The sequence below is a fragment of the Manacus candei genome, unplaced genomic scaffold (assembly GCF_025592945.1).
Source record: "Manacus candei isolate 608988 ecotype Guabito, Panama unplaced genomic scaffold, ASM2559294v1 h1tg000019l, whole genome shotgun sequence".
NCBI classification, from domain to species: domain Eukaryota; kingdom Metazoa; phylum Chordata; class Aves; order Passeriformes; family Pipridae; genus Manacus; species Manacus candei.
In genome coordinates, this window is record NW_026138067.1 from 4495666 (window position 1) to 4515834 (window position 20169).

At 38.5% G+C, this 20169-nt stretch overlaps 1 protein-coding gene across 1 annotated transcript in view; it reads right to left on the reverse strand.

The window, feature by feature from the left end:
• The window catches only part of RGS22 (regulator of G protein signaling 22), a 71544-nt gene extending 61988 nt beyond the window's left edge, over nt 1-9556 (reverse strand). The window contains exons 1-3 of the mRNA XM_051785255.1: nt 9091-9556; nt 8371-8399; nt 4086-4148 (exon numbers count right to left, since the gene is read on the reverse strand). Of these exons, the coding sequence (XP_051641215.1) occupies nt 4086-4148; nt 8371-8399; nt 9091-9427 (429 nt within the window). The 5' untranslated portion in view covers nt 9428-9556. The remainder of the gene's footprint in view (nt 1-4085; nt 4149-8370; nt 8400-9090) is intronic.
• Between the last annotated feature and the right edge of the window lie 10613 nt (nt 9557-20169).

Here is a 20169-nt window from a genome sequence, read left to right on the forward strand (position 1 = left end):
CTTCATTTGCTTCCTTGAATGTCAAAAACATGAACAAGTTTTAATCCTGGGTAAGTCTCAACATAACATGCATGTAGGGCCTTACTTAAGACAAAGCCTTTTTCAGGGAGGCATCTGCAGCCTCCCTCCACACACCTGGAGAAGATAAAACTACTGAGCATGCACTGATGCCTTGATTTGATGATTTGATGCATGGAATTATTCAAAGTCAACTTCAAAACAGTGAAGGGCCTGAACGGTGCAGCAGAGTGGATTGCTTTTTTGCTTTCTGCCCTTTCTGTCATCTGCTACTCGTAAGTCAGGTCTGGTTTTATTCTTGACAGCACTAGGTTTTCAGGATCATTCTGTCTTCAGAAAGACAGGCCCAAGCTTTGTTACTTGGACTTTAATTGTTTTCAGAATTATCACCTGCAGCAAATGCTGGATCCCAGACTACTTGGTGGAGAGCTTATATAGTGAGAACAACTACCAAATCTGAGGTTGATAATATTGTGGCCACTTGGCAGATTACTGCTGCTAGGGAAACCAACAGCCAGGGACTTGCAACCAAAGCATCATCTCCTGGATGTGCTTCAACTGAGGCTCAGTTAGGTATTTTGTCTCTAGTGCAACAACTTGAGGTTTCAAAGAGGAGCAGCGTGCCTCCCTTAGGATCACTGCTAACTGGAAAATGAGGGGTAAGACCCCAGCATAGACTTGGGGTGGAACAAGCAGCAGGCAGCCTGCAGAGTGCAGGAGAAACAAGCTGACATTACTACGCTTGCTTTCAATGCTGAGCTTGGATGGCAATTTCTGACTAATGAATTTTCATTCCTGACTAAACATATTCTTGGATGTTTTTAATACGTGGATCAAAGATTCAAATTCTAGGGCTGCCTGACCACCAGTAATGGAAATGTATCAAGGCCAATGTTTCTCTTAAATCTTTCATTTTACATTAGTTACTAAGGAAGGTGTAACTCGTTTGTGTGTCATGTAATTGGTTTCTACTACTGTGAAATCACTATTACTGGCAATAACTGCCCTCTTGAGGTTATTTGTATTACATCTTTCAGAAATATTTCTGTACAAACTATCCTTCATTACAGTGTGCAGATCTTTGGAGTACTTAGATATTCATGTCAGATTGTATTAAATATCATTATAACAAGTGGATCACTTAAAGAATACACTGTAAATCAAAGCAAAAAAAACCATGAAAAATCTGCTGCTGCTATAGCAAGTCCCCAGTGATACAATTTTCCGTATGCTAATGGTGCCTCATAAATCAATGCAGAGGCAGCCTCTTAAAATAAGCATATGCTACCCCTGCTTTCTTGTATCAAGTCACACAATATTTTTAGTTTAACTTGTTGCCTAACTACTAGCACACCTGGGTAATACTGTTCCCAGGCAACAGCATATAAGCACAACAAGAATAAAGCAATGGAAATTTCAATGCGGTGTTTTAGTAGAAGCCTTCTGAGAAGGAGAGGAAAATTGGGAATGTAAGGTATTCAAGCCACAGAACTCAAGGCATTAAAAGAAATTAATCCTGAAGAGGGTAAATACTTAGGAAAAGATCAAAGAGAAAATAAAACCAATTATGAGAACATTACAGTTAAAAATAGATAACAGAGCATCTGTTTTCATGAAGATATGTAAATATGTGTAAGAGAGACCATGTGTCATCTTAGAAGCTACCAAGATTACCAGCGTAAAATAGTGTTTACCCAGGAGTGACTGTGAACTCTTTTCTGTGGGCTCCAGAGCCATCAGGAGTGCCTGGACAATTGCTGCGGTTTAGAGCTGCTGAGCTGCGCCAGGACTGTGGGCTGAGGAGCCCTCTGAGGCCAAGGAGAATTTTGGCCTCTAACAGATGTCCTGAAATCTGTTCATGTCCAAGGATACCAAGAGATTAAGCAAGCTGAACTTCTTACCCACTCCGTCCTCTGAGATTTGGGGAAAACTTGAAGCATAGTTTCCAAATAAGCAGCAAAGGCACAAAGGATGGTATTCCTGCGCTAAGAACAATCTGGCACATGGAAGGAGGCCTGGGTTTAAAAGCTAAATAGTTAGGCTTGGATTTAGTCAGATATCGTAGAGCAGCTGCAGGGGGGAGGTGGAGGATGTTGGAGAAAGAAAAAGCCCCAGCCCCTCTCACCACACACTTTCTTCCATCTGTGTCTCTCCAGCTTTGAAAAAATTATTCTTAGGAATCTTGCAGTGTGGTGAAAGCACTAAAGGCTGAGCTCCTGAGAGAAGTTAGTATTGGTGCTGTGCACAAAATCCACACATCTGAATATCTTCCGATTCTATTTTAAGCTTAAAAATTGACATGGGGAGCCCATTCTATCACCTTTAGTTGTGCAATTTCCATTATATGTGTACATTTACACAAACCTGTGATGTGGCTTAGAGAGCACAGCTATGTCTAGTTCAGTTTGGTAAGCCAAATCATTAAGTTATGAATCATAACTGAATTTATTTCACTAATGGCTGCACCAGAGTATGAGGTCCAAGGAGCATCAAGAAACATTCTGCCCCTTCCTAACACTGGTGGTGGTTCCTACCAAGTGAGTTGCAGGAATGGGTATATGTTCTTGTAGTGTGTAGCCTGTTGGACTACAGTGCCTTAGGAGGGGGACAGGCTGTGGGACAGCTCTGTGGTACATTGGGTGGGAGCCACGAGTGACACTGTGGAAAACCTGTGCCACTTGGCAAGTGAGTATGGGTGTAAGTTGTGGGGATGAAGAGAATGGGGATAGTCAAGGCCAAGACTACAAAGATGAAGTTGGATGATGTTGCCATATTGAAGGAGCAGGACCATATATTTGACTCTCATGAGAATGTGGGGAAGCAGTATAGTTGATGGGGAAAAGGAGCAAAATATAGGGCAACTAGTTAAAAATAGGGCACTGGATATGGTAGTCTAACTGTAACTGGATCAGCACACAGATTATAGTGTAAGCCTGCACACTTCTAGCTGCAGATGGGAGAGGAAGAGGAGGGAAGTGCCAACTTTGAGGCCTTCAAAGCCGTGAATAGAAATAGAGTTGGTTTTGAGCTTAAATGTATATTAATCACTGAGTGCACTGCCACAAGATTGTAAAAGGACAAACATTTGTTATATCATCATGATGTGATACTGGAATAGGACTGGACTCCTTATACTTTTAAAATAAGTATTTATGTGTCTTTTTCATTTCCTATTTTATTATTTTAGTGCACTGTGATCTAAATAATTAATTAATAACATAAATTTAAATACATAAATAGCCTGGAGGTCCTGGTGGACAACAAGCAGTTCATGAGCCAACAGTGTGTCCCTGTGGCCAAGAAGGTCTGGTGTACATTAGGAGGAGCATTGCCAGCAGCACGAGGGCTCCTCAGTACAAGAGAGACATGGAGCTCCTGAAGGAGGTCAGGCACAGGGTGACAAAGATGATTAAAAGACTGGAACATCTCTGTTATGTGGAAAGGCTGAGAGAACTGGGCCCATTCAGCCTCAAGAACAGATAAATGAGAGGGGCCCTTATTAATGTCTGTAAGTATGTGAAGGGAAGGTGTCAAGACGATGGAGCCAGGCTCTTCTGGGTGGTGCTGAGCAATAGGACAAGAGGCAAGAGGCAGAAACTGGTGCACAGGGAGTTCCACCTGAACATGAGGAAGAACAACTTGCCTGTGTGGGTGACTGCACACTGAACAGGCTGCCCAGAGAGGTTATGGAGTCTCCCTCACTGGAGATATTCAAGAACTGTCTGGATGCAATCCTGTGCCATGTACTCTAGGATGACCTGCTTGAGCAGGGAGGTTGGACCAGACAACCCACTGTGGTCCCTTCTAGCCTTACCCATTCAGTGATTCTGTGATTCTTTAGCTTAGCAAAATAAAATCTGTCCTCAGAAGTCCAGATACTGTGCTACTTTTCCTGATACTGATAAAATTGAGCAGTAAGAGTTGCTACCATTGAAACACAGACATATTGTAAAAGTCATTTAACTAGCAAGCAGCAAAATGTAAAATTTTCTAAGATGGATTAAGTTACTCTTCATTTTAGTATAGTGTTTCTTGAATTTTGCAAGGGATTTCTGTAAGGTACTTACCGGAAGACTCAAAAATTCATTAAAGTAGTCCACAAGCATATCATCTGTGGCTAAGCATTCTTCCTATAGAAAGACAAAACCACAAAGCAAGGCTTGTAGTAATCTGTGCTAATATGGTTTGAATGCACTATTCCCTCAAACAATGTTTTTTTCATGAGATATGACATGGAAACTTTTGCAAAATATTATTTCCCACTTTTGAGAATATAATCATTGCATCACTGTTATATTGCAACCATTGCACACTCCTGAGATCCTTAGCAATGTAAAAAACACAAACAAAGGTAAATCTTATGTCAATAAATTTACGGATAAAGCCTTCATAAACCCAACAGCTTCTAAATGCTGAAAATCTGGATGTTTATTTTTGAAAAAAACGTGCATAAGCTCACAGTCTAGAAATTCCCTACATTGTACCTTTCTCTCTTTCACTTGGAAAAAAGGGGAATTCACCCAGGGCCACCAGGGCCACCTTCTGCTCTCACACTGCTGCTTGGGGATGTTTGGGGAACAAAAGGGAGTTCTCTGACCTATATTTTGGCTTAACAAGCAAGCCGTGTATGCCATACTTTGAATCTGACAGAACTGGGAGGCTTCCTGTTGATCTCATCAGAAGTGAAGACTGCATCTGCAGGTGTTTTTGTATCCTTTCTGACCTCTGCATTTTAAATCCTGCTAACAAGACTCAAAAAATTTTGAATAGAAATTGAATTTTTTTGCTGTTGACAAACCCCAAATTATGGATCCAAATCTTACTTCTGCTGTACTCAATACCACCACCATCCCCATTTCAATTCAATAGAGGGTAAAAGTAGAACATTATTCCATTGGTCTTCAGATATGTGTCTTCAGTATAATGAAGACACCTAAATATTTTTTATAGTTTCTAGAATATTCTTATTTCTGCCTTGCAAGGCAAAGAAAATGCACCTAAATCTGATGTATTTGCCAATATCAGCAAAGGTCTTGTGACACAAATCTTTTTTCTCTTTCTTAAGTTCATAGAGTTGAATAGCACTAGTGAGGAATAGCACTAAAGAGAGGTTATGCACAGTGTACATCATATCAAGTGTAGGCAGGCAGTATCTTTATCTAAACCCCACTGGTATAAACAGAGACAGCTCAGGCTCAGGTAAGGAAGAAATCTGAGCTAACATACTTTAATATGAACTCAGGAAGGCTCTTGTTTGCTGCACAACAAGTCAGAACCAGACCTGATGGTGTTTGCCTGGCCCTAATCTGCCAACATTTATTCCTTAGTATTTGTGGTTGCTCCTGTGACTGATACAGGACAGGCAAGTTAGCTCATGCTCTTCCCTAGAAAACGCTGACAACGCTGAAAGCAAGGCTTTCTGCATTACAGAGGTCGTGCTTTATTTGGACCACAGGCCTGTGGCCCAATGCAATTGCAGTACCATGCACCGAGAGATGTTTGGGCACTGATTAAACAGGATTTATTTACAGGTAACATGTGTTTTTAATTTCCCAAGGATATAATTCTCTGTAGTTCCATATAACAGCAAGAAATGTAAACACAGTGGTTGATTAATCAATAAAATGTTTATGATCTTATTAATGCAAGCTTTACTACTCACTGATCTTACTGCATCTATACACAACAAACTTTCCTCTGGTTTTGGAGGGTTTTTTGTAGACAGTCTTATTTTCACTTGAAATCACAGTTGCACTTTCATATTTGCACATTATAAGTTTTGGAGTTGCATGTACAATACTGTAGCTTAGATTTTTGTGTCAGGAAGCATTTTGTTTCATCTTTCCTGTTGCACAGTCTAAATTATGACTATAAAGAGCTGCCTTTCATGAAGAATTGCAACTGGAGGTTAAGGTGTGCTAAAAATTGGTCCAAAACTGTTTCATGCAATTTTTGTATGAATAGGAATATCCTGAGCCTGATTTCTATCACTCTTTTAACACTGAAAGGAATTTTAAAATCATTTTGGCATGGTATACAATCATTTCTTAGGTATTTGCTGGAAACAAACCTAATGACTTCTATCTACAGCATTTGATACCTTTCTCTATTACTGCCATCATGAAAAAGTACAGAAACACAGAAATATTATTAGACATTAAAGGGGAAGTTGAATGTGGATAAAAGTAGCACTATATTGCAAGATTTGCATTTCATGTTGCAGCACCCACTAAAACGATAAATACCTCTCCACCCTTGACAAATATATAAAACACGACATCTTTAAATGTCAAAAGCTGAAAGTTAATATAAAACCCTATACTAAATAGAACTCTGACAGCTTCATGCCTGCGTGTGAAGTTCACTTGGAGTCATACATATCTAGTCATATTAAGGAGCCTGCAGAATCTGGGCTTAATGCAATCTAAATATGCAGTTAGGAGATGCTCTCATGTACATATTTATATATGTCAGATACATTTTATGTATAGAATCATAGAATCGTAGAATTGTTTAATTGTAAAAGACCTTTAAGATCATCAAATCCAACTGTTAACCTGGCACTACCAAGCCTACCCCTAAACCATGTCTCCAAGTGCAACATCCACATGTCTTTCAAATACTTCCAGGGATAGTGACTCAACCACTTCTCTGGGCAGCCTGTTCCAATGCTTGACAAAACTTTTGGTGGCAAAATTTTCCTAATATTCACCCTAAACCTCCCCTGGCACAGCTTATGGCCATTTCCACTTTTTCCTGTTTCTTGTTACTTGGGAGAAAAATAACTGCATCTGCAAACTTGCTGAGGGTGCACTTGATCCACTCATCCAGGTTGTCAATAAAGATATTAAATAGGACTGGCCTCAGTACTGAGCCCTGGGGAACCCCAGTAATGTCCAGTTGCCAACTGGATTTAACTCACTCTATTCACCACCACTCCCTGGGCATGGCCATCCAGCCAGTGTTTTTACCCATCAAACAGTGCACCTGTCCACATCATGGGAAGCCAGTTTCTCCACAAGAATGCTGTGGGAGATGGTGTCAAAGGCGCTACTGAAGTCCAAGTAGACAACATCCATAGCCTTTCCCTTATCCACTAAATGAGTCACTCTGCCAAGTGTGATCAGATTTGTCAAGCAGGACATGTTTTTCCTAAACCCATACTGGCTGGGCTGATCCCCTGGTTGTACTGCACATGCCGCGTTATGGCACTCAAGATGATCTGCTCCATGATGTTCTCCAGCACCAATGTCAGGCTGACAGGCCTGTAGTTCCCCGGATCTTCTTTCCAACCGTTCTTATAGAGGAGCTTCACATAATCCAGCTTTGTCACCTGGGACCTCCCAGCTGACCAGGACTGCTGGTAAATGATTTAAAGTGTCTCAGTGAACACTTTTACCACCTCCATCAGTACCCCTGGGTGAATTCCATCTGGCCCCATGGACTTGTGCAGGTCTAAGTGGCATAGCAGGTCACTGGCCATTCCCTCCTGGATTATAGGGGCTCCATTCTTCTCCCTGTCTCTGTCTACCAGCTCATGGGTACCTTGACAATTACTGGTCTTATTGATAAAGACTGAGGCAAAGAAGGTATTAAGTACCTCAGCCTTTTCCTCATCCTTTGTCACTGTTTCCTCCCACATCCAGCAAAGGATGGAGATTCTCCTTGGCCCTCCTTTTGTTGTTGATGTATTTGTAGAAACACTTTTTGTTGTATTTTACAGCAGTGGCCACATTAAGTTCTATCTGGGATTTGACCTTTCTAATTTTGTCCCTGCATGACCTCACAACATCCTTGTGATACTCCTGAGCTGCCTATCCCTTCTTCTCACTGAGTTCCAGTCAAAGTTCTCTTGTCCTTTCTCACCCCTGGCTTGTCTTTTGGCATATGGGGAAAGCCTGCTCCTCTACCTTTAAGATTTACATATATTTACGTATTTATATATATATATTTACAGATTTACAGATTTATATATACCTTTCAAATAAGACAACAAACATCAGGGAACTCCTAAAATGAGCTATGAGCAAAGACCAGAAAATGCAAAGTAAGGAGATTGTTAAATCCATCATGCTGAACCTTCCAGTTGATTGTTTCCTTCCTTCATCCTGATTGTCTTTCTTTTCTATTTCCATCTTTATTCTCCATAGTCTCTTGTTATTCTTTTTCCTAATTATTTTAAAATTAAGTATTATTTTGTCTGAGAAAATTGTAAGAAATTACTCAGTACTCCATACTTACAAAGCAAAGAAATGAGAAAAGAGACAACAGTTTCCCAAATGGTTTTGTTGCTTTTTTTGCTCTATAGTTGCACAACAAAAATAATGATCAAGCCTTATAAAGCATACTTACAAACACTTCTTCTGTTATACATGGAGGTTCTGAAAAACATAAATGAAATAGTGTATGTTATCCAAGCAACACAGTCAAGCTGGTTCAACTAGGATTACAATACAGAAACAAAAAGTATTGAGGCATGACACCCTTTCCTGGATATTCTGAAATAAAATTACTTAGCCTGAGGAAATAAAATAAACTAAAAACATGCACTCAAGATGTTGACCCATGCATAAAAAGGTTAACTACCACAAGAATTATTTAAATATAATTCAAGTATTATTTAACTATGTTATTTCTCATACATGTCAGTTAACTTCTTGTCAGCAAAATTTTTCCTCTGCAAAATTGATTACTAGAAGCTAGGTGGTTTTAATGAAAATACAGATTTATATGAGACTCTTGGAGCTTTGAACAGTGAATATTAAGAAATATCTGATAAAATTAAGAAGATACAATTGTGAATGTTCCCAGATAACCAAATCTCACTCATTCTAGGAGAATATCCTATCTTTTGTGATGCTATTTGAAGGCAGCAAAGTTCTCTCTGCAGAGCAATAAATTCTGATGGGCAAGTTTAAACCTGGCAGTTCAAAATCCCGCTCTTTCTGTGTCACCACCTCTGTGTCTGTCTGTACCCCTGTCACGTCTCTGTGCCTGGGGCCGTCACCGTGGGGCCAGACCCCTCGTCTGACACGGATCCAGCCCATACCCTGCGTGGAAATTGCGACGTACCTGTGGTGAGCCTCTTCGACTGCATCCTGGGGCTGCCGACCTCGGCCGCGGAGGTGAAAGGCCGGAGGGCAGAGCAGCAGGAGCAGCTGCGGCACCGCCGGGCCTGGCCGGGCCTGCGGCGGCCGCGGGCGGCGCGGCGGGGTTGCCATGGCGCTGCAGGCGGCACCGCCTCAGCCGCAGCCCAGCGCCCCGGGGATGACCGTCCCAGAGGAGGTGCCTGAGAACCAGGAATGAATCTGAGGATACTTGTAGCCAGAAATGAAATTAAACTCTCCGAGAATGTTAGTTTCTTCCTTGGTTCGAGGGGGTAACTCCAGGATATAAGAAAAAGGCACATTTCTGGAATGGTCAGTGAAAGCTGTGTGCGAAGAAGGAATTCAGGCTCCTGTTTGAGGATTTCAGTGGGCTTTAGGTGTTCCACAGCTGGGACCTGATAAACATCCTACCTAGAGAGTATCTCATACTAGAACTGCATAAATCCTTCAGGGGTTTTTGGCATGAAAGTTCTCTCAAAGGTTCTCCACTGCTGCTTATTTCCAGACCAGCACTGCTTTTAGTAGCTTAGCAAAAATCCCGCCTGGATCAGTTGTACAAGATGTCATGTATGCAAGTTAAGTGAAGGGCTCCTTTGAGAGGCCTAATCCATCCACTGTGCTCAGGAAGTGCCCAAAATGTACCAAGACCCTCCCATTTCTGGCAAAATCTGTCATTTGTGCCCCCTTTCATGGAATAGTACAGTATCTCCAGCCATATACCTCAGCTGTGAAAAAAGTTCTATTTTAATTCATACATGACTTTGGTGGAATTCATGATTAAGTAAAAACTGCACATGCTCAGGGACTGCAACTTAACGTCCAGGAATTGATGGCTGTTCAAAGTGAACAAGCAGCAAATCAAATATAATTGAGGCAGGAAAATGGCTTCATCTCCTAGAAACAAATGATATTTTGCACCCTCTACTCCAGATGTGTCTTCCCACTCCTGGGGATGCCTGCCCAAATACCACAGTCACTGCTCTAATTGCTAAGTGTCAGAATGATACTTCTAATTGTCTTCATGTAATATTGTTAGGTGTCTGATCAGCTTTTTAGGGTGGTTTGGGTTTGGGGTTTTTTTCATTTAAAGGGAGAAAAGTATTTCCAAAGACCTAAGAGATTAGCTGAATAATGTCTTAGTCAAGATACACATTTCAGTCAAAAGTTTTGTATATATGTGAAGAGCATATTCAAGAGAAGCAAAGAATAAAATATAAAAATTCAAACAAATGAGCTATGGACAGTTTAAATATTATTACTCTGATGAAGTATTAACTATTTTTAAGTTCTTTGTATGTGGATTCTATTCAATAAGACATGACAAACAGTAATTTAATGCTTAATGACATACACACACTTTCTTAGTGCTATATATCGGGACATGTTCTATTGTCACTATGAAATATTTCAAATAGGTATACCTAATGTATATGTAAGAGAAATATGCTTTGCAAGATAGCCCATAAAAGGTAAAGTTAAACCTTTGCAACAGGCAGAAGAATTGTACTCCATTGTATCATCTGGCTGGATTGTCTCATAACCAAACTACTTAATATGATTTTAAGTTTAGGCTAATGTTGACTTCACTCATTTTCCCCAGCCCCTTTTTCTTTCTGATGTAGACATAAACATGGCCTTCAGTGTATAACTTTCTCCTAAACTTCCCTAGTTGCTTGTATTTTTCAAAGAAAAAACAATGGAAACATGACTGAATATGCCTTTTTTTTTTTTAATTAGAAGTGGAAGCTACAAGTCAGCTTAGATACAACTGAAGTCTGTAAAGGATTCAATTAAAAATAAAATAAAATATAATACAATAAAATAAAATGGTCATTTTTCTCTCCTTCTGTCATCTATTATATTTCAGTATAAAACTCTTAGGTCTTTATGCTTTTTGTCATGTGCTTCAAAGATGGCATTTTGGATTAAGCTCATCAGGAAATACACACTGTACCCTCTCATGGAGAAGCTGTCAGCAGTTGTCATCGCTTTCTCATAATCTTACTTAACAACACACACTTAGGTCAAATACTTTGTGTATATGCATTTCAGTCCTGATTTTATATTGCCAGTTGAAAGTTCACCAGCTGTAGAGGCTGAGATATAAAGATTAAGCTCATTTTCCTCATTTTTCACATTTTTCTCTTTCCATGCTCTTCTTTTAATTTTTATTATTTATCTTAGCAGAAGTGCAGGCCCACAGAATGTTTCATAAATGTAGTCAAAGCCATGATCTATCCCAAAACACATCTGATCTTGTAGAAAAAAATGAATGGCTAGGTGGGAAGGAGAATAAGTTCTAAAAAAGATGATACCAGTAAAATACTAGACAAAGAAAGGCAAAATAGTAAAAGTATGTCTTAAATTGTTAGATTTTTTTAGAAAATGGTAATCTAGAAAAAGACCTGCACAGGAAGAGATCTGCACAGGAAGACAAGTGAAAGGAAAACATAAATTGGTCCACTTCATACCTGCTGGCATCTTCCTCCCCTGCTCATTACTGAAGAGCCATTTGGAGAGGTGAACTTTCAGTCAAGATTTAAATCTGTTCTTTCCTCTTTAATTTTCTGAAATTCATACTTTCGGCCATTTATCAGGGAGAGCATTTCAAAATATCACCCAGGCAAAACAGATCAAAACTGCTGAGAGAACTTTTTGCACTCAAAGAACCACACGTATAAGCTATGCCAGCTTCCTGGGTGAGCAAATCTCCTTGGGATTTGTGCAAATAAAGATAAGACATAAAATGAATTGCTTTAGTAAATCCAAATGCACACTTGCATTTTTAGGTGTGAAACAGTGTTTGATTCCTGGCAGTGGTCACAATGAAATCATGAACTTTCTCGTAATTAATTACTAATTCGAAAGGAAGCAAATACTACTAACAAAAATGCAGATACACCTCTGGAGAGATTCTCAAAGACAGCTATTAATTTTCAATAGAAGTGCCCAATCTCAAACATAACTAGGCATTTCTTCATGTGATATCTTTAATACCTAAATATCTTTACAGAAATCCAACTTTAGTTAAATGTAACTACTGTTTCTTTTTTTGGATGATTAACACATAGATTTTAGCTTTGCATTTGAAAGTAATGATCTCATAAACTGAAAACAGGTACTAGGAAACCTATTTAAATATTGACTGCAGAAGTGCAAAAATGGGAGTCAGACACTGAGAGGGAAGTACAAATTTATTGTCATACAGTTGGACCTGAAATGCCTTAAATTATTCCATTGGCAAAATACCAGAGGCTGCCTCCTGTGATGGTACAGCCTGTGTTGAATCTGATAGTTCTAGTCTACTGGCACAGTTTAATGCAACGTTGTGGCTGTCAGAAAAGGTTAATGCGAACACCTGAGGAAATTATTATATACAAGCAGTCAAAAGAATTCTAAAAGGAGGAAAAAAAACCCTTCCCAAAGATAGCCTAGGTGAAGAGAAAAAAGTGTTTAAAAATAAAATAGGATAGGCCAATGGCATCCCAGCCTGTGTCAAAAATAATGTGGCCAGCAGGACCAGGGCAGTGGTTGTCCCCCTGTACTCAGCACTGGCGAGGCTGTACCTTGAGTCCTGTGTCCAGTTCTGGACCCTTCTCTACAGGAAAGACATTGAGGAGCTGGAGTGAGTCCAGAGAAGGATAACAGAGCTGGTGAATGGTCTGGAGCACAAGTTTGATGAGAAGTGGCTGAGGGAGCTGGGGGTGTTTAGCCTGGAGAAGAGGATGCTCACTCTCTACAACTACCTGAAAGGAGGTTGTAGCAAGGTAGGGGTGGGGCTGTTCTCCCAGGTAGCAGGCAATAGGACAAAAGGAAATAGCATCAAGTTGTGCCAGAGAAGGTCTAGACTGGACATTAGGAAAAAAATCTTCACCAAAAGGATGTCAAGCACTGGAACAAGCTACACAAGGAAGTAGTTGAGTCACTACCCCTGAAGGTATTTAAGGGATGCGTAGAGTGGCACTTAGGGACATGGTTTAATGGTGGAATTTGCAGTGCCAGGTTAAGGGTTGGAATTGATGATCTTAGAGGTCTTTTCCAACTTAAAGAATTTTATGATTCTAGAAATGGTAAAGGAAGAAATGTGACATCTTTGGGCTATCAACATTAGAAACCTTTTACTACTGGAGGAGAGTTTCAGAGGGAAGTCCAAAGAGCTTGACCTCTACAGAAGTCTTTATTTGGATAGTCACTGGAGAATACTTTTTGACTTTTCCATGCCACCAATGGCCCAAGGATTCCTATAACAATTTTATATTATCAGGACAATGTAGAGGTGTTTTATCACATTAAAGGCTTTAAGTGAGGTTTGATTTCCATTTGCCTAACATGGGTCTTGGTTTTAAGTAAGGGGTTTTTTTTAACATAAAGGGAATACAGAGAGACATACCTGGAAAGTGAACCAAAATTTGGAAGGACCACGTAGCAGTTTGTGATACACACTTGTACTCTTATTACCTCCTACCTGCCAGTTGCCTACTTCATAACTGCAGACATTTAATTCCTTCATAAATTTGTATTAGTGTCTTAAGGCATAACTCCTAGAACTTTAGGAGAATATCACGCTGCCTCTTCTGATTTTGGAAAGGAGCATTAAGACTTAGTGCAAAAACTATTCAGTAAGATTATGAAATATTTATTAGAAATAATCATAGAAATAAATTATTTAGAAATAATTATTAGAAATAAGGTATTAAAGTCAGTCTGCAAAGACAATATGAAAATTAGGAAAGAACTACTAGAACCACAGCTATCAAACCACATACAAGATAAAAACATTGGCATGGTGTGTAAGTTTACATCAAGGCAGAGAGAGTTTTTTGCTAGCAGCCCTACTAGAGCTGATGTAGCATATCTTTCCGCTGAAACATAAGATGCAGATCAGAAGAAACTGTGACAGTTATTTCTCACAGAGACTTCACTGTCAGGGGATGCATCCAAAATTTTTGCACTGTGTACAAAAGTTTGAATTGTTATTGTCTATTATCTATTTTTCATGTAGATAAACTGGAGTCACAGTTTGTAATACATTTGGCTCCACTAATTTAAGCTTTTCAAGTTTACCACCACTTCTTACTTTTAGTTGGGCAAGTAAATTTCTGACAATTTATTTTTATGGGGTTACTTGCAGCTTGGCTTAAGTCAGGAGAGTTTCTTGATCTTGGCTTAGCAGGTGATCCAGTCCACTAAAGGTCCAACGCAAGAGGTATAGGAAGAAGCTTCAGCAGATAGGAATAACATATGCCAATAGGGTCAAACTCCTTTAGCAAATCATCTCCTGGCAGTTGGTGTCATATACCCAATAAGAAACAATAAATGCATGCATGTCTTCCCAGTCTTGCTATCAGACAGGTGTCAACAGCAGTCCCCAAACCCAGGATTCCCCAACTAAGTTAACCATGTAAGATATTACTGATGCATCAACCCTGGGGATAGCAGCACTGCTGTTTGTGACAAAACATCCTACTGACCACCAGTTACCACCTTTTTGTGTTAAACTGCCATGGCTGCTCTGGAGTTCCATAATTAACCAGGTTGGGGAACTGATCCCATGGAAAGAAAAAAAAACAGAAGAAAAAAAGAAAAATATTTCATGTTCATCAGCTTCCAAGTGAAGAATAAAGAACACATTAAGTTACCAAATTCTCACCCAGCCTTCATTTAACAGACTAAAAATAAAAACAAACAAACAAAAACACTGCCATTCTGATATTGTTTAAAATATGTTATATGGGAATAATGAGTCTCTTCCCAATTTGAGTTTAAAAAAGTTAATGTTAAAGCCTTCAGAACATCAAGTAAGTATGAACAGAATGCATGCAATATTTTTCCTATGATCATTTCTAAATCATGATAGAAGAAGCGTTTGTACACTATTCATACTTCATAAAACCATATTGGATTTTATTATCAAATATATTTTCCATACTTAGGGAATAAAGTCCTGAAACTATCAATTCTCAAACATTTAACTGCAACACTTTCATGGGAGAGTTATGTTTTGTAGCCAACCCCAGAGTGGCGTGGAGGTTGCTGGATAATCCAAGTTCATGGTTGAGAGAGGAACTGAGCCTGGAGGCACTGTTTAGGCCAATCTGTGATTCTGTGATTTTGCCTGGTTGCTGTAGGACCTGGCTATGCGCCCAGCACAGCTTCACCTTGTAAAGGAGGCCCTGGAGAAGTAATACCATCCGAATTACTTCCCAGGATACCACTCCTCTCGTAGATTTTGGTATGCAGCTCCTGGGGGCAGGAATTATGGCCACTGTTGCTTTAAGGCACTCAAAACGTTTTGCATTTATAACGTTGAGTTAGCGTGCAAGGGTTAAAGCAAGAAGAAAAACAACTAAACTTCTGTTCTGTAAGAAAAATCTTTGCTGCCCTCTTGTGATGAAAATATTTTATCAACAGCATTTGAAATCAAAGACTGTTTTCAGTGAGAAAACAGTTCAACCCTTAATATAGTTTCACATTTAAGTAAGTTAATTGAGCAAAGCATTTCAGGAATTAGTTTGTTTTATTGCTATCCATTCTATGTTGTATGCTATTCTCCTTTTATGACAATTATTTAAACCAAGGAAAAAGTCCAGAACAGGAATTTAACAGTGAGCATTTCCATTTGGAGCACAAAACGGGATCCATCATAGTCCCTCTTATTATGCATATTTGAATACAGAGTCTCAAACATTTTCTTGACAGAAACACTTCCAAGAGGACAGCTGAAGTGTTATTACATCCCAATGATATTTTTTGTACACCACAACAGAATACGTAGCAGGAAAACGATAAAGGAAAATTAAACCTGAAATTGCAGTATTTCATGGGATTGCTGCTTTTAGACAAATCTTTTCCAAAGAGGGGAGAATGTTCTCAACACAAGCAAAACTCATGTTTAAAAGCCAAAAAAGGTGCTATTGCCAAAGTTTTTGTAGCATCTAATCTATCAAAATGTGCACCAGGAAAATGTGATGGATTCATTAATTTTGTATCCCAGTGGTCTACAGATAGGCTGGGTACTGAGCCACTGAGTCCTGGCAGAACAAAAGACTTCCAGGAGATGTGTTCTTTAGGCCCTAAATAATCTATTCGACCCAGTTCAGTACTTCAGGAATTCTAATGTCTGCTCAGTGAACATGAGATAGAAGTCCTCCATTTGGGCAACAGCAGCACTTTTAGAATGATAATTAACATTTTTGCTAAAGTGGAAGACCACTGCATAACTGAGTAATTCAGCAATAACCTTCCAGCTCCAAATGATAACTTTTAGCAAGCATTACTATGCTTATCTAGTGAACTACTGCTTACCAACTAGCTGTCCCTCTTTTCCCAAAAGTTATTGTCCTTCTACCATTTCAGCTGGTTCTAGTCATGGCACAATGTCTAAATTTAAATAGCTTATGGAAATTGGTTTTTCACTATGATTCCGGAGTGAAAAGCAGCAATTAAAATACATGCACAGTTTCCACATCTTTTTGCCAGAGATTAAAGGTGCCTACAGAATTAAGAAACAAGACAATAACCCTTGCAGAACTGCTTTCAGAATGAGTGTTAAGGCACAGAGGGGAAAAATTAGAGGGGCTTTTAACATTTAAACTCCAGTCTCCAAGTTGGAAATCTAATTTTATATAAAACTTCCAGTGTTCAACAGTGTTTATAAGTTCATTAAAAATTCCATGCCATCTATATTTTCAGTTGAAAGTTTGTTTCATTATTAATCAGCCATTAGTAACCCAGCTCAGTAAGGTCTTAGCAGCATTTAGGTTTCTGACAAGTTTGGGTAGGATCTAACACTGTACAGAAGCTTGTCATAGAGGAAAATAAATGTGTTAAGTCTTTTTGTAATGAGAATTTCAACTAATCAGAAAGTGAAAGTAAGCTTTGTTTTTGTTTAACTAAAAATAAACATGTCATTCCCATGAAGCAGTCAGATTCTGTTGGGGCATCTGACAAGTGATAACAGAATCTGCTAGATGCTTTGCATCAAAAAATCGTGTAAGATTCAGTACAGACAAAAAATTTGCACCTGTAAAAATATAATATTACATCAAATACTAAATCATCACAAGACTGAAGCAGAGAAAGAAAAAAGCCTGAAGCTTAGCAGTACAAAGTATGAGGTTACACACTTAAGGTTCAGTAGAAATATGGGGGGAAAAATGGGATCTTTTCAAAATTTGTGGAAAGAAAGTGGGACTATTACACCAAGTGATTAAACTGTGATTGTGCAAAAGACATAAAAAAGAAATGCATTGGTCAAAGTATTTTCTTGTAGAGAAAAGAAAGCCTCAATGTTATTCAAGGTCTTGAGGAGGTTTTACCTGGAATAGTTGTTGCGTTGATTCAAAGAATAAATTCCAGTGGAAACAGTGAGGAGTTGTTTGACACAACATCTGTTGTTGGATTGTCTTAAGAGATGAGACTAAATTCTGAGGTTTTTGGTGGTGAAATAACATAATCATAACATTGGGAGGAACAAAAAGTCTAAGGGTAGAATCAGATGTACAGAAGAGCTATTTTAATAGTAGTGCTAAAAAAAAGGCAACAGGTTAAGTGAATAGTAGACCAATCTGGAATAGTCACCGACACAGTCATTGGACAGTATTCTATCTAGTTTTAAGATAGAACTTGATGAGTTGACATAAGAGGTTGGCACAAGACTCCAGGAGTCCCTTTCTAATCTGACATTGCTGTATTTCTTCATGTGCCTATGAAACAGAAAGAAAAGAAATTACTTCTTGTATTAAAATGAACCAACAAGGCCAAATTGCCAAAGATGTTCTAAAGAATAACCAATATGTGGAAAAGGGAAGTAATCTGTTGTATGTTGATGAGATCCTTAATTTAATTAACAAAATTTTTAGCTAGTTAATGATAAAACATACTAACATTCTCCAGCCTATAAACAATTAAAAAGATTTATAACAATTTTTTGCCTAAGCTCTTTGATACTTGTCACCAAGGAAAGAATGATCAGAGTCTTGAGTAACCTCAATTTCCTTCTCGCAAACCACTTGAAGTTTATGGTTGCTGCTCCAAAAAAAAAAAGATTTATGAAGTACAATTCTTGCAGCAACCTCTGTCAGCAGCAAAGGTTACTTCTAATAATTCTATTTTAGAATTTAAATTCACAGGTCTGGTTGAAATCATCATCTTCAGAAAACTAAATTCATTCCCTGGGCAATTGCAGGCAATATCACTTCTCCCACTATAGGTCATGTCTGCCTGAAGGGAAGTAAGTATTGCAAAAATAAGGTTTTCAGCAGTCCAAATAGTATCTTGAACATTATTCTCATATTCCAGAATGAAAGAAAATTCACTCCTCCTTTTCCAACAATCTGTTGTCAATTACAAGAACAATTTTTGAGCTGGAGAATAATTATGGGCTGGATATTTTAGAAAACACTTGACCATTCCCATTTCTACTTAAAGACCACTTTTGCATCCTTCTTCTCTGTGATAGTGCTTGACCTCAGGTCTCCAAGAAATAATTCAGCCTAGTAGAAAAAGAAAGATGCTAGGTATGAATCCCTAGGCTCCCTGACACTCATAAGCTGTTTTCTTCTTACCTTTTTTTTTTGGCTCTGTTGAAGGGGAGGGTTTATTTTGGGGTCTGGGGGTTGGGGTTTCCGAGGGGGAGTAGGTTGTTTGGTTTTGTGTTGAGTGTTTGGGTTTTTTATGAAGTAAGACCTTACGTTCTTTTTTGTTGTTTCATTCAAGTTCAGACTCCTATAGCTTTATAGTATCTGATAGAGACTAATTGAGGGATACAGCATAGAGAAAAAAATATTCTAACATTTCAAAAGAAGTTACTTCCACTCCTCTACCCCAAATACTTAATTTCTGTCATAAAGCAATCATATAATGAAATAGTTTTGATTCCTTTCACTCTTACTATTAGAGGCTTTTAGATATCTAATAGAACACAAGATATGGTATAGTTATGTTATTCTTTACCCACACATTGATTATATACTGTTTTGTTTCTCCCTTGTGCCAAGGCATAAAGCTAATTTTGTTAAAAAAAATTTTTGAAAATCACTGTCAGAGAGGACCACTAGCCAGAGATGAGAAATCTGGCTTTCTCACTTCTCCCTACCTCTGGTGTAGCAGTGGATGACAGCAGAGAACACATTTCTGAATATGCTCTGAACACCAGAGAACTGGTGTTCTGAACTGAACAAGAGACATGTGATTCAAGAAGACATTTTTGTGAGACAGGTTTAGTAGAAAAAAAAAAAACAACTTTCAAATATGTTGAAAGTGGAGAAAAATGTTTAAAATTGTGAAATAGGATTCAAGTACTTTTTTCTTTTCAAGCTACTCCTTGTTGAATAGACACTGTAAACGTCAAAGAGACTACTACCTTCAAAAGACAAAGAATGCCTATAAGAAAACCAATTTACTACTCCATTCTCCCTGAATTATTCAGATTTTAGCAAAAGCAAACTCTTTGGAAAAGGTCACACAATTCTTACCAGATTTTCTCAAATGGAAAGGACACTTAAAAATTATTCTTAAATTGAAAATTGAGCTCCTATATGGTCTTCCATCCAAAGGTGCACCTATTTTAGTAATACTTTCAGAACTATTGCACCTCATGCATTTCTAGACTGCACTGCAATATTCCACATCAGAAGGCAAGCTAAATCCTCTCACTGTCTGCCATAAGTCTCCCATCAATTTCAAGAATGCATTTAAAGCTTATTTTTTGTTTTGAGACATTTTAGAGATATGTAATGCTATTTAGCAGAGTTTAAATGCAGCGATGTCAATAGCAGACTGAAATGTTATGACATGCAGTGCTTATTCTGCATTGCAGTTACTAACATACCCTACTTTATTTGGTAGTTCAACAACAGGAAAGACAACTAATCCAAATTAGGTTATTAAAAACTATATATATTCAGATTCTTGTGTAATATAACTTCCTGCCTGGAAAGCTGTTCATCATGTCAGCTTAACCTTTAATAGAAACTATTAAACATTTCTAAAAATGTATAGTTCCTTAATTTATACCTAAGAAAAAAGGAACAAATCCAATGGT